The 18,311-nt window shown below is 41.3% G+C and overlaps 1 protein-coding gene across 1 annotated transcript; it reads left to right on the top strand.

Moving 5' to 3' along the window:
• The first annotated feature begins 590 nt into the window (after positions 1 to 590).
• On the top strand, positions 591 to 17,810 carry LOC142217522 (alcohol dehydrogenase 1-like). The gene is made up of 9 exons (XM_075285809.1): positions 591 to 618; positions 2,078 to 2,179; positions 5,240 to 5,381; positions 6,911 to 6,998; positions 10,994 to 11,213; positions 13,091 to 13,351; positions 13,511 to 13,646; positions 15,364 to 15,502; positions 17,678 to 17,810. Exons 1-9 carry the CDS (start codon positions 601 to 603, stop codon positions 17,709 to 17,711), a joined length of 1,140 nt encoding a protein of 379 aa, XP_075141910.1. The 5' UTR covers positions 591 to 600; the 3' UTR covers positions 17,712 to 17,810.
• Positions 17,811 to 18,311: the final 501 nt, after the last annotated feature.

Consider the following 18,311-nt stretch of genomic DNA (forward strand, 5'->3'; position numbering starts at 1 on the left):
TGGTCTGATCTGCCAAGTTAGTCTTCTCTGCACCGGGTTGAAGAGATCCAATCAGATCGAAACAGCTGTCCTTGGCTGAGAGACTGACTTGGTAAAATCCCAAATCATTGCAACAAAGGCCTCTAGGAAGGTCGGGCATGATGTTAAAGGGAGCGCCCCCTAGTGGGCTGCATGACTGAGGCACTGTCTCCCTATATTAACATCATGGGAGACAGATTTGCATATTCTTCCCATGTATATTCGGTGTAATATCTCACTAATGGATTGTTAATAGCTTTTGTGTTAAAAGAAGATAAAAATAAAGTTTGCTAAATCTGTACATAGTAATTAAAATATAGTTCATATAGGACAAATGTTTGCATTTGTTGATAAGTAAAGGATCATTATTGTTATGTGCTTTACCTTTATTCTAGCAGTGTCTGTACAGAAATTGAAAAACACTAGGATTTATTCTGTAAATGTTGTTTCAAGGGTGAAGTCCAAGGCACAGAGCCAAGTGGAATGGAAGAAATATGGGAGGTGTAACTTGGAACTGTTATAAAGAACAGTACGAGTATGATTCCATTCATCTCTGGAAAGCCTTGTGAAAAGAAGTGTATTATGGCTACAGCTGGAAAAGTAAGTAGGATTCTTCATGTGTCTAAATATTCCTAGTTTACTATAAAATAAGTCTCTATCTCTTCACTTTTATCTGCCTGGCTTTTTTCTTATTAATAAAGACTATCTGAGAATACTTAGTTACATTGCTTGTTTCTTTACATCTTAAGGTTTATTAGACAAGCTGTTTGTACTCAAGTTTACAAGTGCTGTGTTCCTATTACAATGCAAACGATACACATTGATCAAAAATGCAAAAGACACGTGGTTTCAAGAAATGCTGCATTTTACAGTGCCTGCAAAGTGGATGGTATTGTGGCTAATCCCATCCACATATTGCAGAAAAACATCCGCAGCGGAAAAACAGCATTTTTAAAACACTTGCATTCTTGGAAGTTGCAGCATGTCAAGTATACCTATGGAAACACTGCAATTTTCTGTGTAGGCGTAATAGGGCCAGGAAAACTCTGAAAAATCGCACTGCAGAAAAAAAATGTGAAACGTTTCCACAACTTTTTTTTCTGGAGTGTTTTTTTGGATGCGTTTTGTGGGATCTTAGCCTTAAAAGTTCTTATTTAATGAAACTGCTTCTCTTAAACTACTTCCACCTAAACATAAAGAGTATGTTTTAGGCTGGGGCCCCACATGGCACAAACTATAGAAGTGTCTATATTACTTGGCAAAGCACTTTAATTCCGTCTCATTCACAAATTCCATGACAAATCTCTTGAAGGGGTTTTCTGCTATTTTTTTTAAAATGTCTGTTGGTGCTATTAAGTGCACCAATATATCTTTTGAAGTGCTTTGAGTGATTTCTGGGTTTCTCTGAGAGTTCCTGGCATTTTCTGCATTTGTTTACAAGATATAGCTTCCCGCTGCCTTAGTTGATGCAATGCATTCTGGTAGTTGTAGGCTCTCACACTTTCCCTCTCACTCCTCTTTCTCCAAGCACCCCTTCCTTGTTATCCTAGCTATTCCTCCCACTGCTAGCCCTTCCCAACTCAGTCAGCCCACTCCATACCCTATTATACTTTACCAGTCTTCTTTCTGTCCAGGCTTCCTTCTGCAGGGACAGCTCCTCCTCTTTTGAGATTCTGGTAGCGCACAACCTTCACTACATCTCTATTGTGCAGCCCCCAGCCAGTGCATCTGGCCATAAGTGTGGGCTTCTGTGGCTAGCCAAACAGATGGGAGTTGCAAGCTATATGTTGCTCCAGATCTACCGGTTGGGGAACACTGTTCCACTGGTTTGAACTTGACCACAATACATGATTTATCTTACAACCTTTCAATTACATCTTATAAAAGTACATTCATGGGATTGGTATTTTATGGGTGAATATCATATATAATTAAAATTTTAAAATGGAATCTGAAAGTGGGGTGACAATTGTGAATAGAAAAATAGAAAAGTGGATTGCATGTTATCCTTTGAACTATGACCTGAGGATATTCAATTCGATTATTATTTCACATTCAGGTAATCAAATGTAAGGCAGCCATATGCTGGGGCCCTAAACAACCACTGTCCATTGAAGAGATTGAGGTTGCTCCACCAAAGGCTCATGAAGTTCGCATAAAGGTGATAATAATATTTTATTATAATATTTAGTTATAAAAAGATATTCCATATCTACTATAATGTGTAGTGGTTCCGACTCTGAAATATTACCCAACAATATGTTCTAGGTTTGTAGTTAGGGGAGTTTTAAATGACTTTAAGGGTATTCTTATCTGAAGTGACTGCATATTTGTGGAACCCCATAGATCTGCTTTTCCCTTCAGTATGACACTCCTCACACCAACCATGCAGGGGAACTGAAAAAGCATCTTTTTAAGTGGAGTCTGTATATGTTTAAGAAACAGAGTTAAATTTCACATCTACAACTTGTGGATACATCATGATTTTTTGAAGCAGTCCACTCTCTAATAAATACATTAATGTACTTATAAAATACCATTTTGGAGAATGAGGCCGCCTTTTTCTATTGTACACTGCTCAAAAAAATAAAGGGAACACTTAAGCAACACAATGTAACTCCAAGCAACACTGATTGACAATCAATTTCACATGCTGTTGTGCAAATGGAATAGACAACAGATGGAAATTCTTGCCAATTATCGAGACCCACTCAATAAAGGAGGGGTTCTTGAGGTGGGGACCACAGACCACATCTCATAACCAATGCTTTCTGGCTGAAGTTTTGGTCTCTTTTGAAAGTTGGTTGTGCTTTCACACTTGTGGTAGCATGAGACGGACTCTAAAACCCACACAAGTGGCTCAGGTAGTGCAGCTCATCCAGGATGGCACTGCAGCACCCCAGAGCATGCTGCTAAATGTTTCTGTGTTTTTCATTGGTACCTGCAGTTTTTCTTGATTGTCTTGTCTTATGGTAGATGCAATATGTGTGCCATTTCTCTGTGTAGATGCACTTTTCTGCAGTTTGATAAGTGCTGTACTACCTCATGACCAATCATAGGCCATTGGGCGGTGTTGAAGAAAGGGTTTATATTCTCCTGTAGCTATTGCAAGGTTAGTCCAGTGCCCAGAGGTCTAGGGTTCCAAAGGACTAGAAGTCCGGTGTCTAGTGTTCAGAGTCTAGGTCCAAGTCCAGGTCCAGCTCAGTCTTCAGTTGCAGAGTTCAGAGCCCAGCAGTCATCTTGCATATGCCCTGCTGAGTGAGACAGCAGAAGAACTCATCCTATAAACTAGAGAACCAAGTCATCTTATTCCAGGTATACCCGGAGACAGTCTCAGAGTTAGTGAGAGAACTTGTGGTGTCACCGAGCGACATCTCTGTCTGTGCCATTAGGAGCTACAGAGGTACCCGACAGGAGTATTGAATACGGGCATATCTTCCAGGTTCCCGGGTTTCCCTATCAGGACTCATAGCACCGCTACGTCCCCTATCTGCTGAGTTAGGGAAGGGTATGAGAGGAGGAGAGATGAAAAGTATGTCAAGTACTGCGAGTCTAAATTACCCTTGGTGGGTCTCTTAAAGTCTAAGACATTGTCTATTGAACTGTATGCTGTAATCCATCTTGCAAGGCTGCTAGTGCATCTGTTGGCGCTGTTGAATGAAAAGTTATTTGGTTTACCCTAAAACACTGGGCTCCTGAGCCATTGCCTGCATCACCTTCAGGGCAGCTCCTGTACAACATCACACCGACTCAGTATTGAGAGGTCCCCTCTCCAACAAGGAGTGCCCCGGGGGAAAGACAAGGACACTACCGCATCCAACAGGTAGTACTGCAGGACCCTCCGTACTTCTGCACAGACCTAGGGAGGGTTCAGAGTTTGTGAGTAGCGTACCAGGCCTAGCGGTCGGCACAGCCCGTGTTGTCTTGTTCTGTACTCTCCGATCCCCTCCACTGGGTTGCTGCAGCACATCAATACAATAGCAAGAAGTTTTGCTGTGTCTCTGAGCGTAGTGTCCAGAGGCTGGAGGCGCTACCAGGAGACAGGCCAATAAACCAAGAGATGTGGAGGGGGCCATAGTAGGGCAACAACCCAGCAGCAGGACTGCTACCTCCGCCTTTGTGCAAGGAGGAACAGGAGGAGAACTGCCAGAGCCCTGCAAAATGACCTCCAGCAGGCCTCAAATGTGCATGAGTCTGCACAAACGGTTAGAAACCGACTCCATGAGGATGGTATGAGGGCCCGACGTCCACAGATGGGGGTTGTGATCACAGCCCAACCACGTGCAGGACACTTGGCATTTGTCACAGAACACCAGGATTGGCAACTTCGCCACAGTTGCCCTGTGTTCTTCACAGATAAAAGCAGGTTCACACTGAGCACATGTGACAGAGTTTGGAGACACCATGAAGAGCGATCTTTTGCCTGCAACATCCTTCAGCATGACCGGTTTGGCAGTGGATCAGTAATGGTGTGGGGTGGCATTTCTTTGGAGGGCTTCACAGCCCTCCATGTGCTCGCCAGAGGTAGCCTGACTGTCATTAGATATCGAGACGAGATCCTCAGACCCCTTGTGAGACCATATGCTGGTGCAGTTGGTCCTGGGTTCCTCCTAATGCAGGACAATGCCAGACCTCATGTGGCTGGCCAATCCGTTCCCCAAACCCGAATCCGATTGAGCACATCTGAGACATCATGTCTCGCTCCATCCACCAACGTCACATTGCACCACAGACTGTCCAGGAGTAGATGCTTTAGTCCAGATCTGGGAGGAGATCCCTCAGGAGACCATCCACAACCTCATCAGGAGCATGCCCGGGCATTGTAGGGGGGTCATACAGGCACGTGGAGGCCACACACACTACTGAACCTCATTTTGACTTGTTTTAAGGACATTGCATCAAAGTTGGATCAGCCTGTAGTATGTTTTTCCACTTTAATTTTGGGGGTGACTCCAAATCCAGGCCTCCATTGGTTAATAAATTTAATTTCCATTGATGATTTTTATGTGATTTTGTTGTCATCACATTCAACTTTGTACAGAAAAAAGTATTCAATGAGAATATTTCATTCATTCAGATCTAGGATGTGTTATATGAGTGTTCCTTTTATTTTTTTGAGCAGTGCATGTGTAACCATGGCATACACTGCAACATTTAAGCTGGATTTGGTCCTGCTTGAACTCAAAAAAAGTATCACCTTAAATCTTATGTATTCCTACAGATTGTGGCATCTGGAATTTGTCGTTCAGATCATCATGCTTTATCTGGTGAATTAGGTGATGTAAAATACCCTGTAATCTTGGGCCATGAAGGTGCTGGAATTGTAGAGAGCATTGGTGAAGGAGTGACAAATGTGCAACCTGGTAAGGCTAAAGTGATAATATGTTAAAGCATAACTAAATATTTGGAAAAGGTTTGATTTTCTTGAAGTATTTGTGTAAACAATTGAAGAAATACATTTTTGAGCAGTTCATAGATACAGTGTGTGAAAGTTTTATTGAGATCAGGTCCATGGTTGTCATACCGCACAAGGGGCAGATTTTTAAACTGTGTAAAAGAAAAACTGACTTTGTTGCCCATATTAAGCAATAGCAAGCAGCTTAAAAAGGGTTGTCCAGGATAAACAGATAATTAACCCCTAAACTATACTACCTGCCACCAACTAACTTCTAATTTACTTCAATTAAAAAATTTGTATAATTACCCATATCCCTGGAGCGCTTATCGTGACTGCTCCAGGGACACTTACTGATAATCTGGTGATGTTCAGTTTCAACGCTTCTGAAACAGAACGTCACCATCACTCTTTCCCCTCCCTTATCCCCTGCAAGACTTACCAAGCCTTCCTGTGCCCGGGGAATGGCTCCTCCCTGTCTTCTAGTAGTGAGCAGAATAGCTAGGGTTATTGGGGCTAGTAATGGGCGGGATTGCTAGGCTAAAGAGAGACAGGGCAGGTGGGAGAGGCTAGTAATGAGTGGGATCGATAGACTTAGTGAGATCCTGAGGGTGGGAGGGGCTAGGCTTAGCGACACGGAGGGTTTTGTAATGGAGTGAGAGAGGAGGGGGCTGAGTGAGAGGGAGTTAGTGCAGCAGCTACAGGAAGCTGCACAGCAGGAAGTTAACAGTGTGTAAACAAACACAGAGGATACAGCAGCATCCAGAGACACTCAGAAATCACTCCAAAAACTTCTAAAGGTATATGGGTGTGCTTATTAACTTATCACTAGCACTAACAGACCTTTATATAAAAAAAAAAAAATTCTGCTTGGAAAACCCCTTTCATTTTTCAGGCACAGAATATCAAATGAACGCTATGCTGTGCTTTATTGGAACTATTTAGTTTTAAAAAATCTCCGACCATTTTATGTACTTCTTTACAGACTTGTGTGTTTCCATGTTTAACCAACAAGCTCTGAAGTCTGATTCTGCTATCGTGCTCCATTCCATCTGTCCTTACCTCCCAGACATATCTCCATCATTGAGTAGGATCTCGCACTAGACTCTAAACTAAGCATCATTTAAATCCAAAAAGGTTTTTTTTTTTAAAAAAAAATACTATGTATTAGCGTAATGCATATTCAACATGAAAGTTCTGTGTATATCAAAATAGAAAACTCTGTGCACACACAAAATGTATATTATATACTAACTAGAGATGAGAGAGTACTGTTCGGATCAGCCGATCTGAACAGCACGCACGCATTGAAATGAATTGACATAGCCGGCACACGGGGGGTTAAGCGGCCGGCGTCAAAGCGGAAGTACCAGGTGCTTCCATTCATTTCAATGCGTGCGTGCTGTTCGGATCGGCTGATCCGAACAGTACTCGCTCATCTCTAATACTAACCTATAACGTAATACTATATTCTTTCTTATACTACCTTTCTTACAGGAGACAAGGTCATCCCACTGTGCGTTCCTCAGTGTGGAAAATGCAGATGTTGTATAAATCCAGACAGTAACCTTTGCTACAAACATGAGTAAGTAATAACCAGTGCCAGAAAATACATAATCCTTTTTAATACTGTCATTCCTATAATGTATGCCACCTTATATAAGAAAGTTTAATTATCCCTAGGAGTGGTAAAGGGGTTTCCCAGACAAAAAAAAAATGTTTAAAAACAGGTAAATTAGTCATACTAATAGGTTAATAAATGCCTCTAAATACCTTTAGGACGGGTTCACACCTGCACCTGTGTTCACTTTCGGCAATCCTGCTGGGTTTCCATCTTCTGCCCCAAGAAACTGGACAGGGGACGGAAACCCGGCAGTCAGTTTTCAAACCCATTCACTTGAATGGGTTTGCAAAGTGAGCGTTTTGTGCCTGTCCGTGGCGAAACTGTTTTTTTTTTAACCGGAAACAAAGTCCTGCATATCTAACTCACCCCTTCTATTTCTCGCACACTCCTCCTCCCTCTCACACACATTCCCTCCCCCTTCCTTCCAGAGAATATTTGCATCCTTTACATGCCAGCATTTCACTATGTTGGCAGATGCATTAGAGTTGGAGCGTGACGTCGCTTCCAGAAGTGACGTCACGGTTCCACTTTGGTCCGCAAAGGAAGAGAAGGCTGGTGAGTATGATGTGCGCTTTCTCAACACTATTGCGAATGAGTGGAGAGCCAGCACACGGAAGAAGAGTGGTGGGGATGATGCGTCTGCCTGGATCTACAGGAAAAGGTAAGTTCAAAGGTGTTTGGGGAGGATGGGGGAGATACCTTTTGACTGAAGTAACGAGTCAGGATATGGATTATACCAATGACCCATTACATCAGCGGAAAGGTTAAAAATTTAATATATGTAGGTCACACGACCTACATATATTATTGGCTATATATATACAATATGTTAAATAAACATATATTAGAAAGTTAGAGGGAGGGTATGGAGGTCTTAGTTTGAAAATATTGAATTATACTGGACAACCCCTTTAAATACTCTATACAAAAACATATTTGGCAATCTATTCTGTAGGCAGGGCAGGTTTTAGAAAAAGTGTGGCCCTGGGCAAAATTAAAAGCGGAGCCCCCATATCCTGATATACCAACACCATCATATTCAGTCATTTCATAAGTCAGGGCTGCACTTCCAGCGGCATTTATATAGTCTCAAAAGATCAGGAATCCAAAAAAAAGTTGTAGAGATCTATATAGTTGTGAAACTGCTTTGTGTGTATCGCTGTACTGGGGAGAATTATTACCACTATACAGACAATTACCAGACAATACACCTATGCAAGGCCCAGACAGTACATGACCTCCACACTGTGACTACCGCTATTATATTGCATAGTGAATCAAAGACACAATAGTTGTGCACTACACAGACATCTAACCTAATAAATATCACATCAATTAGCCCCTTAAGGACACAGCCCAAAAGTGCCTAAGGACCAGGCCTCTTTTTTCAAATCTGACATGTGTCACTTTAAAAGGCAATAACTTTAAGACGCTTTAACTTACACAAGTGATTTTGAGATTGTTTTCTTGTAACACATTATACTTCATGTTAGTGGTAAACATTGATCAATATTTTTGTATTTACTTATACAAAAAATAGGAAATTTGATGGAAATTTGGAAAAAATAGCAATTTTCAAAATGTGAAATGCTCTGCTTTTCAGGCAGATAGTCATACCACCCAAATACATGAATAAATATGATCTACCATATCTCTGCTTTATATCTCTACATCTTTTGATTGTCTTTTAATTTATTTTGGACGTTACAAGGCTTACAAGTGTAACAGCGATTTTCCAGATTTACAAGAAAATTCTCCAAACTAATTTTTTAGGGACGACTTCAGTTCTGAAAGGAATGATAAAGGCCTATATAATAGAGACCACTATAAATCACTCCATTTTCAAAAATGCACCCCTCAAATTATTCAAAACAGCATTTGGGATGTTTGTTAACCCTTTAAAGAGGACCTTTCACCAATTTGGGCACAGGCAGTTCTATATACTGCTGGAAAGCTGACAGTGCGCTGAATTCAACACCTTGTCGGCTTTCCCGATCTGTGCCCTGGGTAAAGAGCTATCGGTCCCGGTACCGTAGCGCTTTACAGTCAGAAGGGCGTTTCTGACAGTCAGTCAGGTACGTCCTTCTTCACAGCAGTGCCTATCGCGCTGTACAGCATGAGTGGGGAGGAACGCCTCCCCGCTCACACAGTACAGCGCGATAGGCGCTGCTGTGAAGAAGGACGTACCTGACTGACTGTCAGAAACGCCCTTCTGACTGTAAAGCGCTACGGTACCGGGACCGATAGCTCTTTACCCAGGGCACAGATCGGGAAAGCCGACAAGGTGTTGAATTCAGCGCACTGTCAGCTTTCCAGCAGTATATAGAACTGCCTGTGCCCAAATCGGTGAAAGGTCATCTTTAAGCTTTTCATAAGAATAAAAATATGGAGGTGAAATTTAGACATTTAATTTTTTTCACTAATTCATTTAACCCTAAAATTAACACATTCACAAAGGGTTAAAGTAGAAAATGCATCTGGCAGTTTATTGTGCAATTTCTCCCGTGCACAGAAATACCCCACATGTGGGTGTAAACTGATTTTTGGGCAAACGGCAGCGCATGGAAGGGAAGGAGCGACACCTGACGTTTGAAAAGCAGAATTTGCTGGAATGGTTTTAGGTGCCATGTCTTATTTGCAGTGCCCCTAGAGTACCAAAAAATTGAAAACCCCCCAAAAGTGACCCCATTTTGGAAACTACACCCCTCACAGAATTCGTCAAGGGATAGCGTGAGCATTTTGATCCTATAGCCGTTTCACAGATTTTACTGGCCGATGTAGCAGTGTCCGATGTAGCAGTCCAATGCAGCAGAGCTGAGTGTGTAGCAGGTCCAGCTCTGCTGCATCGGACTGCTACATCGGACCCTGCTACATTGGCCATCACTTAGGGTTGAGCCGATCTTGACATTTCAGGATCGTTTTTAAAATCCAATTTCCGATCATTCGGAGATTGGATTTTAAAAACGATTCTATTCACTACACAGCATGTAGTGATTAACCCCCCCACCGCTGTCCACTTACCTGCATAGCTGCAGCTCCCAGCTCTTCTTCTTGGTCTGGTCCTCTATCCACATGTCTTCAGAGCACCCTGCCCCCGCCTCCCGAGACTAGTATTATGGAGAAGGCGGGGATTATGAGAGTGTGGGCGGGTACTGGGAGGGGAGACATGAGTGATGCACTCATGTTCCCCGCCCACATTCTCCAGCTACACTAAGCCCCGCCTACTCCCTGCATCTCTACAATACTAGTCTAGGGAGGCAAGTCCCCTGTCCTCTTCAGAGCGCCCTGCGCCCCGCCTCCCTGGACTAGTTTTCTTTAATTGTTGGTGTGTAAAGGTCTTTCTTTTCAATTACAATTCGCCAAGTTAAAGGGATTGTCCAGCTTTCTGATTCTGATAACAGATTCTAATAAGAGTTCAACAATAGCAGATCGGTGGCAGAGCAGTCTACTTGGGAAAGCCCTTCAGGGGGTGATACTCAAACAGTAGATTGTGTCAAAATTTTAAGTGATCTTTTGGGGGGGTGTATTACAGAAAAGTGTGTGACTAAGTATAAATAGAGTGGCGCAGTTGCTATGTACAGAGACAATAGCAGTTTAGCATTACCTGTGAGTTGCTATTCCCCTTTCCGACACACTCCCATTCCCACACTACGGCAACATTTCGGTATCCCACACAGAATATAACAGCTTACATTCCCACCCAGCATTCACCATCATAGATCCCCTTCCCCCAGTACTCCCAGTAGGCAGCACCTGACTTACCATTAATTTAAATGTGAAAATCCAAGTATGTCACAGCAATTGATGCATTGTGTATGTAGCAAGAATGCATTGTGTATGGGGGCCCTCTACTTGGTATTTAGCAGATAATCATATAACAAGTCACAACATATAACACAATAAAGAAGCTACATTAATACTTTCCATTAGGTTATTTCCTTCTATTTCTTTCACAGTGTTGGGACATATCGTGGACTTCTACTGGATAACACTACTAGATTTACCTACAAGGGGAAACCTGTCTATAACTTTGTCTGTACCAGCACATTTACTGAGTACACAGTGGTTGATGACATTTGTGTAGCTAAGATACACAAGGATGCCCCACTGGATAAGGTCTGTCTCATGGGCTGTGCATTCCCCACTGGATATGGTTCTGCTGTGAAAATTGCTAAGGTAAGTGGTAGATTTAGCTCTAGTTATATACATTACCAATTAAGTTAAAGGGATTGATCAACTCAGAATGGCCTAACAAGTCAAAGTATGGGCTTGACAGTAAACAATTCCCCATGATTATCATTAGATGATACCCAATATACCCAGGTCATGCTGTTGTTTTAAGAACCTAAGCTTGTGTGCCTGAGCACTTTCTGACATTAATCATTCTATGATTATTCTCTTTAATTTCTTCATCAGACATAGTAAAGAAAACATTTTAACTTTATTTTGCAGAAACTTTATATTTACTGTATATATTTTATTTAATTAGGGCTAGTCACTTGTGTACAGTATTTCAAGGTTTTATTGCTTCTGGTAATTCATTGCGTGCACGGACTTACAATGACACGGGATAGGAATAGAAAATGGTAAGCTCTGGAAGTGGCAGCGGTTGGTAGAGAGCAGAGATAGTCTTGTGATATTAGTTACTACCATATGTTTCCAGTGCTTCATTTTGAGACCCATTGTCTTTGTCACAAATGTGGAATACAGGACAAGAGCAGAGAAGCTGAGGCCCCATGTTGCAGAAACGCTGCTTTTTTTGTTGCGTTTTTTTGAGCCAAAGCCAGTGGTGGTTTGAGCAGAAAAGAGAACTATAAGAACTTAGTATGTATTTCCCATTACTTTTGTAGCGACTCTAGGCTTTGGCTGAAAAAAAAAAAAAAAAAAAAAGGCAACAAAATCTGCAACAAAAAAAGCTGCATTTCCGCAACATGGGCCCTCAGCCTTAGGCTAGGGCCCCAGAGGACATCCCCAGCAGTAAAGCACTGTACGAAAAACCGGGGTGGCAACGCATTGCGGTTCTTTCTGCAGTGCTTTAAACAGAAAGTTCACAGAGTTTTCCTCCGCAAACTTTCTGTTACAATTATACCTATGAAGAAACCACTGGTTTTTCCGTGTGTTTAATTGATATGCTGCGATTTCCAAAACCAACCCAGTTCACACAGCAGTTTTTACCACAAATTGGGCATGCGATTCTAGCGAATCCCATCCACTTTAGCCGTAATGGAAAATGCTGCAATTTTTCACGCAGTGTTTCCGCCGCGGGCAAATCACAGCGTTTCCGTCCTGTGGGGCCCCGGCCTTAAAGTGATTTTTCCAGGAGCGATCAGCTGGTTGAAATTACCATTGTGCTGAGTGCCACTTCTACTCCACAGGCCTGTGACATTGCATTTATGAGTCACATGACCTATTTGCATCACAGTCCTATCCAAATAAAGGGGACTGAGCTGCAATAATAAGCAGACACACTATACAATGTACAGCACTCTGAACAGTACGTAGTGAAGACGCTGCAGCACTGCGGTCTCTTGAAACAGCTGATTCATGAGGTTGGGGGTCTGACATCCACATTACAACATCAGTGACCTGTCCTGGTATATGTTGGCAGCATATAAATAAAGATTATTATTTTTAGCTTTGGAAAGTCTCTTTAAAACCACCTCTAAATGAAGCATCTGGAAATAGAGGAAGGGATAGATGAGAACAGATTAGTTCCATAGTCAATAAATGCAGCGGGAACGTGCCGCATCTGTGTCTTGTCCATTCAGAGAAAAGAATAGGACCCCCTTCTAATCAGTAGTAGTCCCAGTGATTGGACCCCCACCAGTCAGATAGCTAGCTTTATTCTGCTTATAGGTGATGATCTTAAAAGTTGAACCAGCTCATTTATTTATATAGGTAGGCGTAATCGATTGGTTAACACAGTTCTAATAAAGGTTGTAAATTGTACATACCATTTACATCCCGATGATCTCATAATAAGTAATGTAGAGTTTTATGTTAATACATCACCAGTAGTTGGAACAATGTCTCTACTATTTTACTTATTACAGGTTAAACCCGGCTCTTCCTGCGCAGTATTTGGTCTCGGGGGAGTTGGATTGCCTGTAGTTATTGGATGTAAAGTAGCTGGTGCTTCCAGGATTATTGGAATTGATACAAACCCTAATAAGTTTGCAAAAGCAAAGGAGTTTGGTGCCACTGAATGTATCAACCCCAAAGATTATGACCGTCCTATCCATGAAGTGGTGGCAGAAATGACTGGTGACGGAGCAGACTATGCCTTTGAGGTTGTTGGAGAAACTGGGCTCATGGTATGTTGATGACATAACAATGGAATATTAGGATTACCTTTTTATGTAATGTTAAATGGTGGCCATCATTTTTTTGAAAATTTGGGTCCCACACTAATATAAGCTGCATTGTAACCATGGCTTTAATGCTGAATTGTGTTTTATCTGTCTTTCCAATAGGTGTCTGCTCTATTATCTAGTCATTTTGGCTGTGGAAAAACTGTTATTATAGGTGTACCTCATGCAAATGATACCCTGACATTTGATCCATTGCTGCTGCTAACTGGGCGTGTTTTGGCTGGAGCTATATTTGGTGGTAATGTATTATTTAAAATAACCTCTTTCTCTGACCTCAAGCATCATAATTCATATGCAAAGGTTGTGTCATCGGTGAAGACTTTACTTGTGTTATACAGCAGATCTTCCATCTTTGGTGGGCAACTGCTCACACATAATTCATTGGGCAACAGTAGGCAGGCCACACACAAGGTAGTCTCTGTAAATGGGGTATACATTTGTCAGTTGGCATAAGGAGCTTTTCAAGTACAGGCAATGAACCTTACAACAGTTAAAAATAATTTTTATACTAATAATCTATTTTCAGTATAGCTCATCAATCCCTTACTAAACTCTCCCCTCTATAATCTATTCTGAATGCAGCGGCCAGGCTCATTTATCAGTCTAGATGCTACAGCGATGCCTCCGGTCTGTGCCAGTCACTACATTGGCTGCCTATTCATTATAGAATAAAATATAAAGTTATCACCCTCATCCACAAGACTCTCCATAATGCTGCACCTGACTACATTTCCTCCCACATCTCTGTCTATTGCTCAACCCATGTTCTCTGTTCACTCAATGACATAAGACTTACATCCTGTATTATCAGAACCTGCCACTCTCATATACAAGACTTCTCCCAAGTTGCACTCCTCCTCTGTAATGCTCTATCCATGACATATTTTTTCAGACAGGTCTATTACAATTCATGTAAACCCATCCGTACTGTAATTAGAATCCCTAAAATGAACCCTCCTTTGCTCCCACTCACACATTACCCCACACAATATGATGCCATTTCAGGCTAACTTTATATGTCCAGACACAATCTGCATGTTAAAGGACAGGACTGGTGATGGCTCATACAGTTCTATGTTTGTGTAATGACAGTAACCTCTATTACAGAATTGTCTGACCACTGTGTAAGCAATGCTGCCTCCAATGCTGCCCCTGCTACCTCTTCTGTCATCCTCTCTACCTCATAGATTGTAAGCTCTTGTGAGCAGGGCCCTCAGTCCCATTGTGTGAAGTGACTATTTCTTTGTAATGTCTCTTTTTGTCTGTACTTGAACCCTACAAATTGTACAGTGCTGCAGAATATGTTGGCACTATTTAAATAAAATGTATTATTATTTTTATTATTATCAATATCACATCAGCAGGAGTTCCATACCTGTCTCCCCCAATAATTAGCTGTTCCCTGCAGTCAATGACATTGGAACTATACCGTGGATGCAGACACCTACTCCTGGCTCCAGGCATTGTAATGTGGCAGTGTCAGGTTAGCTCCCATTCACTAAGTGCTGCCTCCTTAAAGTAAAAAATGACCAATCCTGATGTGTGGTAGCCAGATGTGAAAATGGGTGCTTTGACAAAGGTAGTCACACCCTGGGTGCACCAAACAGTTCACTTGCATCGGATTAAAGCTAAGGCTTCGCATACAAAAAAATTCTGCTTTTCCTCTAGTACAACTGACATGCTGAGATTTTCAAAAACATGGGCGTTTTCGAAACCACAGCTTTCCCACAGTTGATTTTTTTTTTTCCTGCAATGTATTGATAGCATTATTTAGAATCTCATTCACTTTCCTGCAGCATTTGCACAGTGGTAAAAATGCTGCATTTTTGCAATGTGGAGCTTTAGCCTAAATCAATATATATTCTTCCTCATGATAATGGAAGACATGAAGCATAAAAGGGAAATGCTCTAGTATCTTTAATATACTTAACAAGAACTTTTGTTTGTTGGAACAGGTTTTAAGAGCAAAGATGATGTGCCGAAACTTGTGTGTGATTATATGAATAAGAAATTTGACTTGGATGGTCTGATAACCCACAAACTACCATTTGAGCAGATCAATAAGGGATTTGAACTTCTAGAGAAAGGAGAGAGGTATGATTTATGTGTTATAACAGTCCAAATGATATAGATAGATAGATAGATAGATAGATAGATAGATAGATAGATAGATAGATAGATAAGTAATCACTATTTGATTGTGAATGCGAATCTGCCCCGACAAGGGAACCTATTTTAGTCAGGAAACTTCTCTTGTGCCTGGATGTAGGCCTATAAAGTGAACTCGTATAGATTATATATATATATATATATATATTATAAAGTATAAAGTATATAGTATAAAGTTAGAATGCTTTATGTAATGATATGGACCCCACAATTAGAATAAGATGAAGAGAGAAAAGGATTTGCGCAAGCCTGCATCCACAGAAGATCTATGGTGAATTCTCCTAGATATAAGGAACAGAATCCCAGCCAAGTTCCTTCAAAAACTATGTGCAAGTGTACCTAGAAGAATTGAAGTGTTTTTGTTTGTTTTTTTTAAGGCAAAAAGTGGTCATACCAAATATTAATTTGATTTAGATTTTTCTTTTATTCTCTCACAATTTTTGCATATTTACTACACTTGATTGTGTCAGATCATCTGGGTTCTGCCACACAATGTATGTTTAGCTACAGTTGGGCTGGTGTGCAATTTTGCTTCAGTAAGGCCACATTCACACAATTGAGTCCTGTCTAGGAAACAGAGATCTGGCTGTTCATGAGCTCACTGCATCAGAACTCACTATAACACAGTTAGTTCAATTCACACAGCTGAGTTCAGTCCAGGAAACACGTCTTGCACAAAAGCATGTTTACTGGATGGCACTCAGTTGTGTGAATACTGCATAAGGGTTGGTTCACATCTGCTTTTGTATTCCATCCAGGGAGAGTCCGCATGGAGACCCCCTGAACAGAATATAAACGCAACTGCAAGCGCTGTGCTGTAAAAGCACACGGAACCCAAAGACTATAATGGGGTCCATGAGCTTGCTGGTTCCCATAATGATCAGGAAGAAGGGGCCTTAAACCTCTTTGTGAATAAAGCACATGCATGAGTGGCTCCATTCACTTCTATGGGACTGTGGGCATTCCTGGCAGCCCCATAGAAGAGTGCTGGTCATGCAAGCGCACTGATGCTGAATTTACAAGGAGGCTTTAGAGGGAGTTTCAGTCCCCTGTCCTCCCAGACACTTATCCCTTGTCCTGTGGATAGAGGATAAGTGTCCATAATGTCACAACCCCCTTTAAGTAGAACCTGTCTGACAGTGTCCTCAAAAAGCAGCACATGATGCCATGTTCCAAAGACCTTCAAATAAAGATGTGAAACAGTCATTGAAGTCTACCAGTCTGAAAAGGGTTACAAGTCTAAGCTGGGAATTTTCCAAATAGTTCAAGACTTGGAACAGTGGAGAACCTTCCCAGGAGCACACCGCCTATGAACATTTTTACCAAATATGTATCAGTAACTCATCCAGGTCATGAAAGAATCCCAATAACATTCTAAAGAACTGCAGTCCTTACCAATCGGCACGACTGGGCTTGAAGGAATAGGGAGCCCAATGGCCAGCTGGAGTTGGCCAGGACCACACATTAATTGACACTGGTTGAGAAAGCCTCATTCACCGACCACTGAAGATATCATAGCTCCATCAACAGAGCTCAGCACTCATCCCTGCTACCTGTAGAGATCACTGTCTTGAATTCTTCAGGTAGCAGAGAGGACAGCCGATATCTGCTTCCAAAGATGTATTATATTTACAAAGGAGACACTGGCCTGGGTATCAGGCTTTCCCTTACTGCTGTCATGGGCTGTAGTGAGAACCCCTCAATGGATAACCCCTTTTAGGCATTTATTTTTTTCCCGTGGCTCTTTTCACTGAAAATCCACAGAGGTTTCCGGCCTTAAAGAGTTATCAATAAAAGATCTATGGGGGTCCAACACTTCAGAGGTCCCGCTGATGCTCTGTTAGGAAGGACCGCAGCGCTTGTGCGAACACAATGAACACTTCAATATTTACATTGCACACTATTCTATTTTTTAGCAGGCATACGGTGTAGTTAAGTATAATCCCAGCACAGGAAATATTTCTTTATGGATGGACAAATATATTTACACTTAATATGTCATGCAGTGATCTTTAAAAAGAGAAAGATAGATTTACTCTAAATAATGATTCTACTGTATATGTGCTGTAGAAATTTATAACCATTGTATTTTCTTTCTAGTATCCGTACAGTATTGAGTTTTCCAAGAGCCTAGTCCTGGTTGACATCTAGCGATGAAATCCCTAATCTGCCTGCAAGATGTAATATTCATTTATCACAGGAAAAGGTTTTTACCTTCTATCATATAACTGAAAAGCATAATGTTACAGAATATGGTTGGTATAAACTGTATCTTCAATACATCAAATCTTATTTAGCTAAAGCTACACATACGGGTACAGTTACTAATCCTGTGTAATAGCTTCACAGTATAAATTTTTGTTAAATAAAAGTTTGATGCACAATGTCGTATAAGTCTCCTTCTTGGTAAGCCACTCACCTTTCCATTAAACTCTGCCCCTTGTAAGTTAAAGCACAAAAAAATCTAACATAAACTAGTTTAAACTTTTTGGCACAAACGGTGCAAGAATTCTGGCTCATTTTATTAAAAAATCTGCCCCAATATGTTTAGAACCATATGTCTTTCCCCAATGTTTCTTGATAAGACACATTGAGCCATATTGAGTGTGGTTATTAGAGATGAGCGAGTAGTGAAATATTCGAGATTCGATATTCATTTCGAGTAGAGCCTCAATATTTGACTACTCTGTCGAATCCCATTATAGTCTATGGAAAAAAATGCTAGTTTAAGGGA

The sequence above is a fragment of the Leptodactylus fuscus genome, chromosome 1 (genome assembly GCF_031893055.1).
Source record: "Leptodactylus fuscus isolate aLepFus1 chromosome 1, aLepFus1.hap2, whole genome shotgun sequence".
Classification (NCBI taxonomy): Eukaryota; Metazoa; Chordata; class Amphibia; order Anura; family Leptodactylidae; genus Leptodactylus; species Leptodactylus fuscus.

Excerpts from the sequence above, each read along its gene's own strand:
- LOC142217522 (XM_075285809.1), top strand. Across the intron at positions 2,180-5,239 it reads CTCATGAAGTTCGCATAAAG|ATTGTGGCATCTGGAATTTG; the intron begins GTGATAATAATA and ends GTATTCCTACAG. Across the intron at positions 15,503-17,677 it reads CTTCTAGAGAAAGGAGAGAG|TATCCGTACAGTATTGAGTT; the intron begins GTATGATTTATG and ends TTTTCTTTCTAG.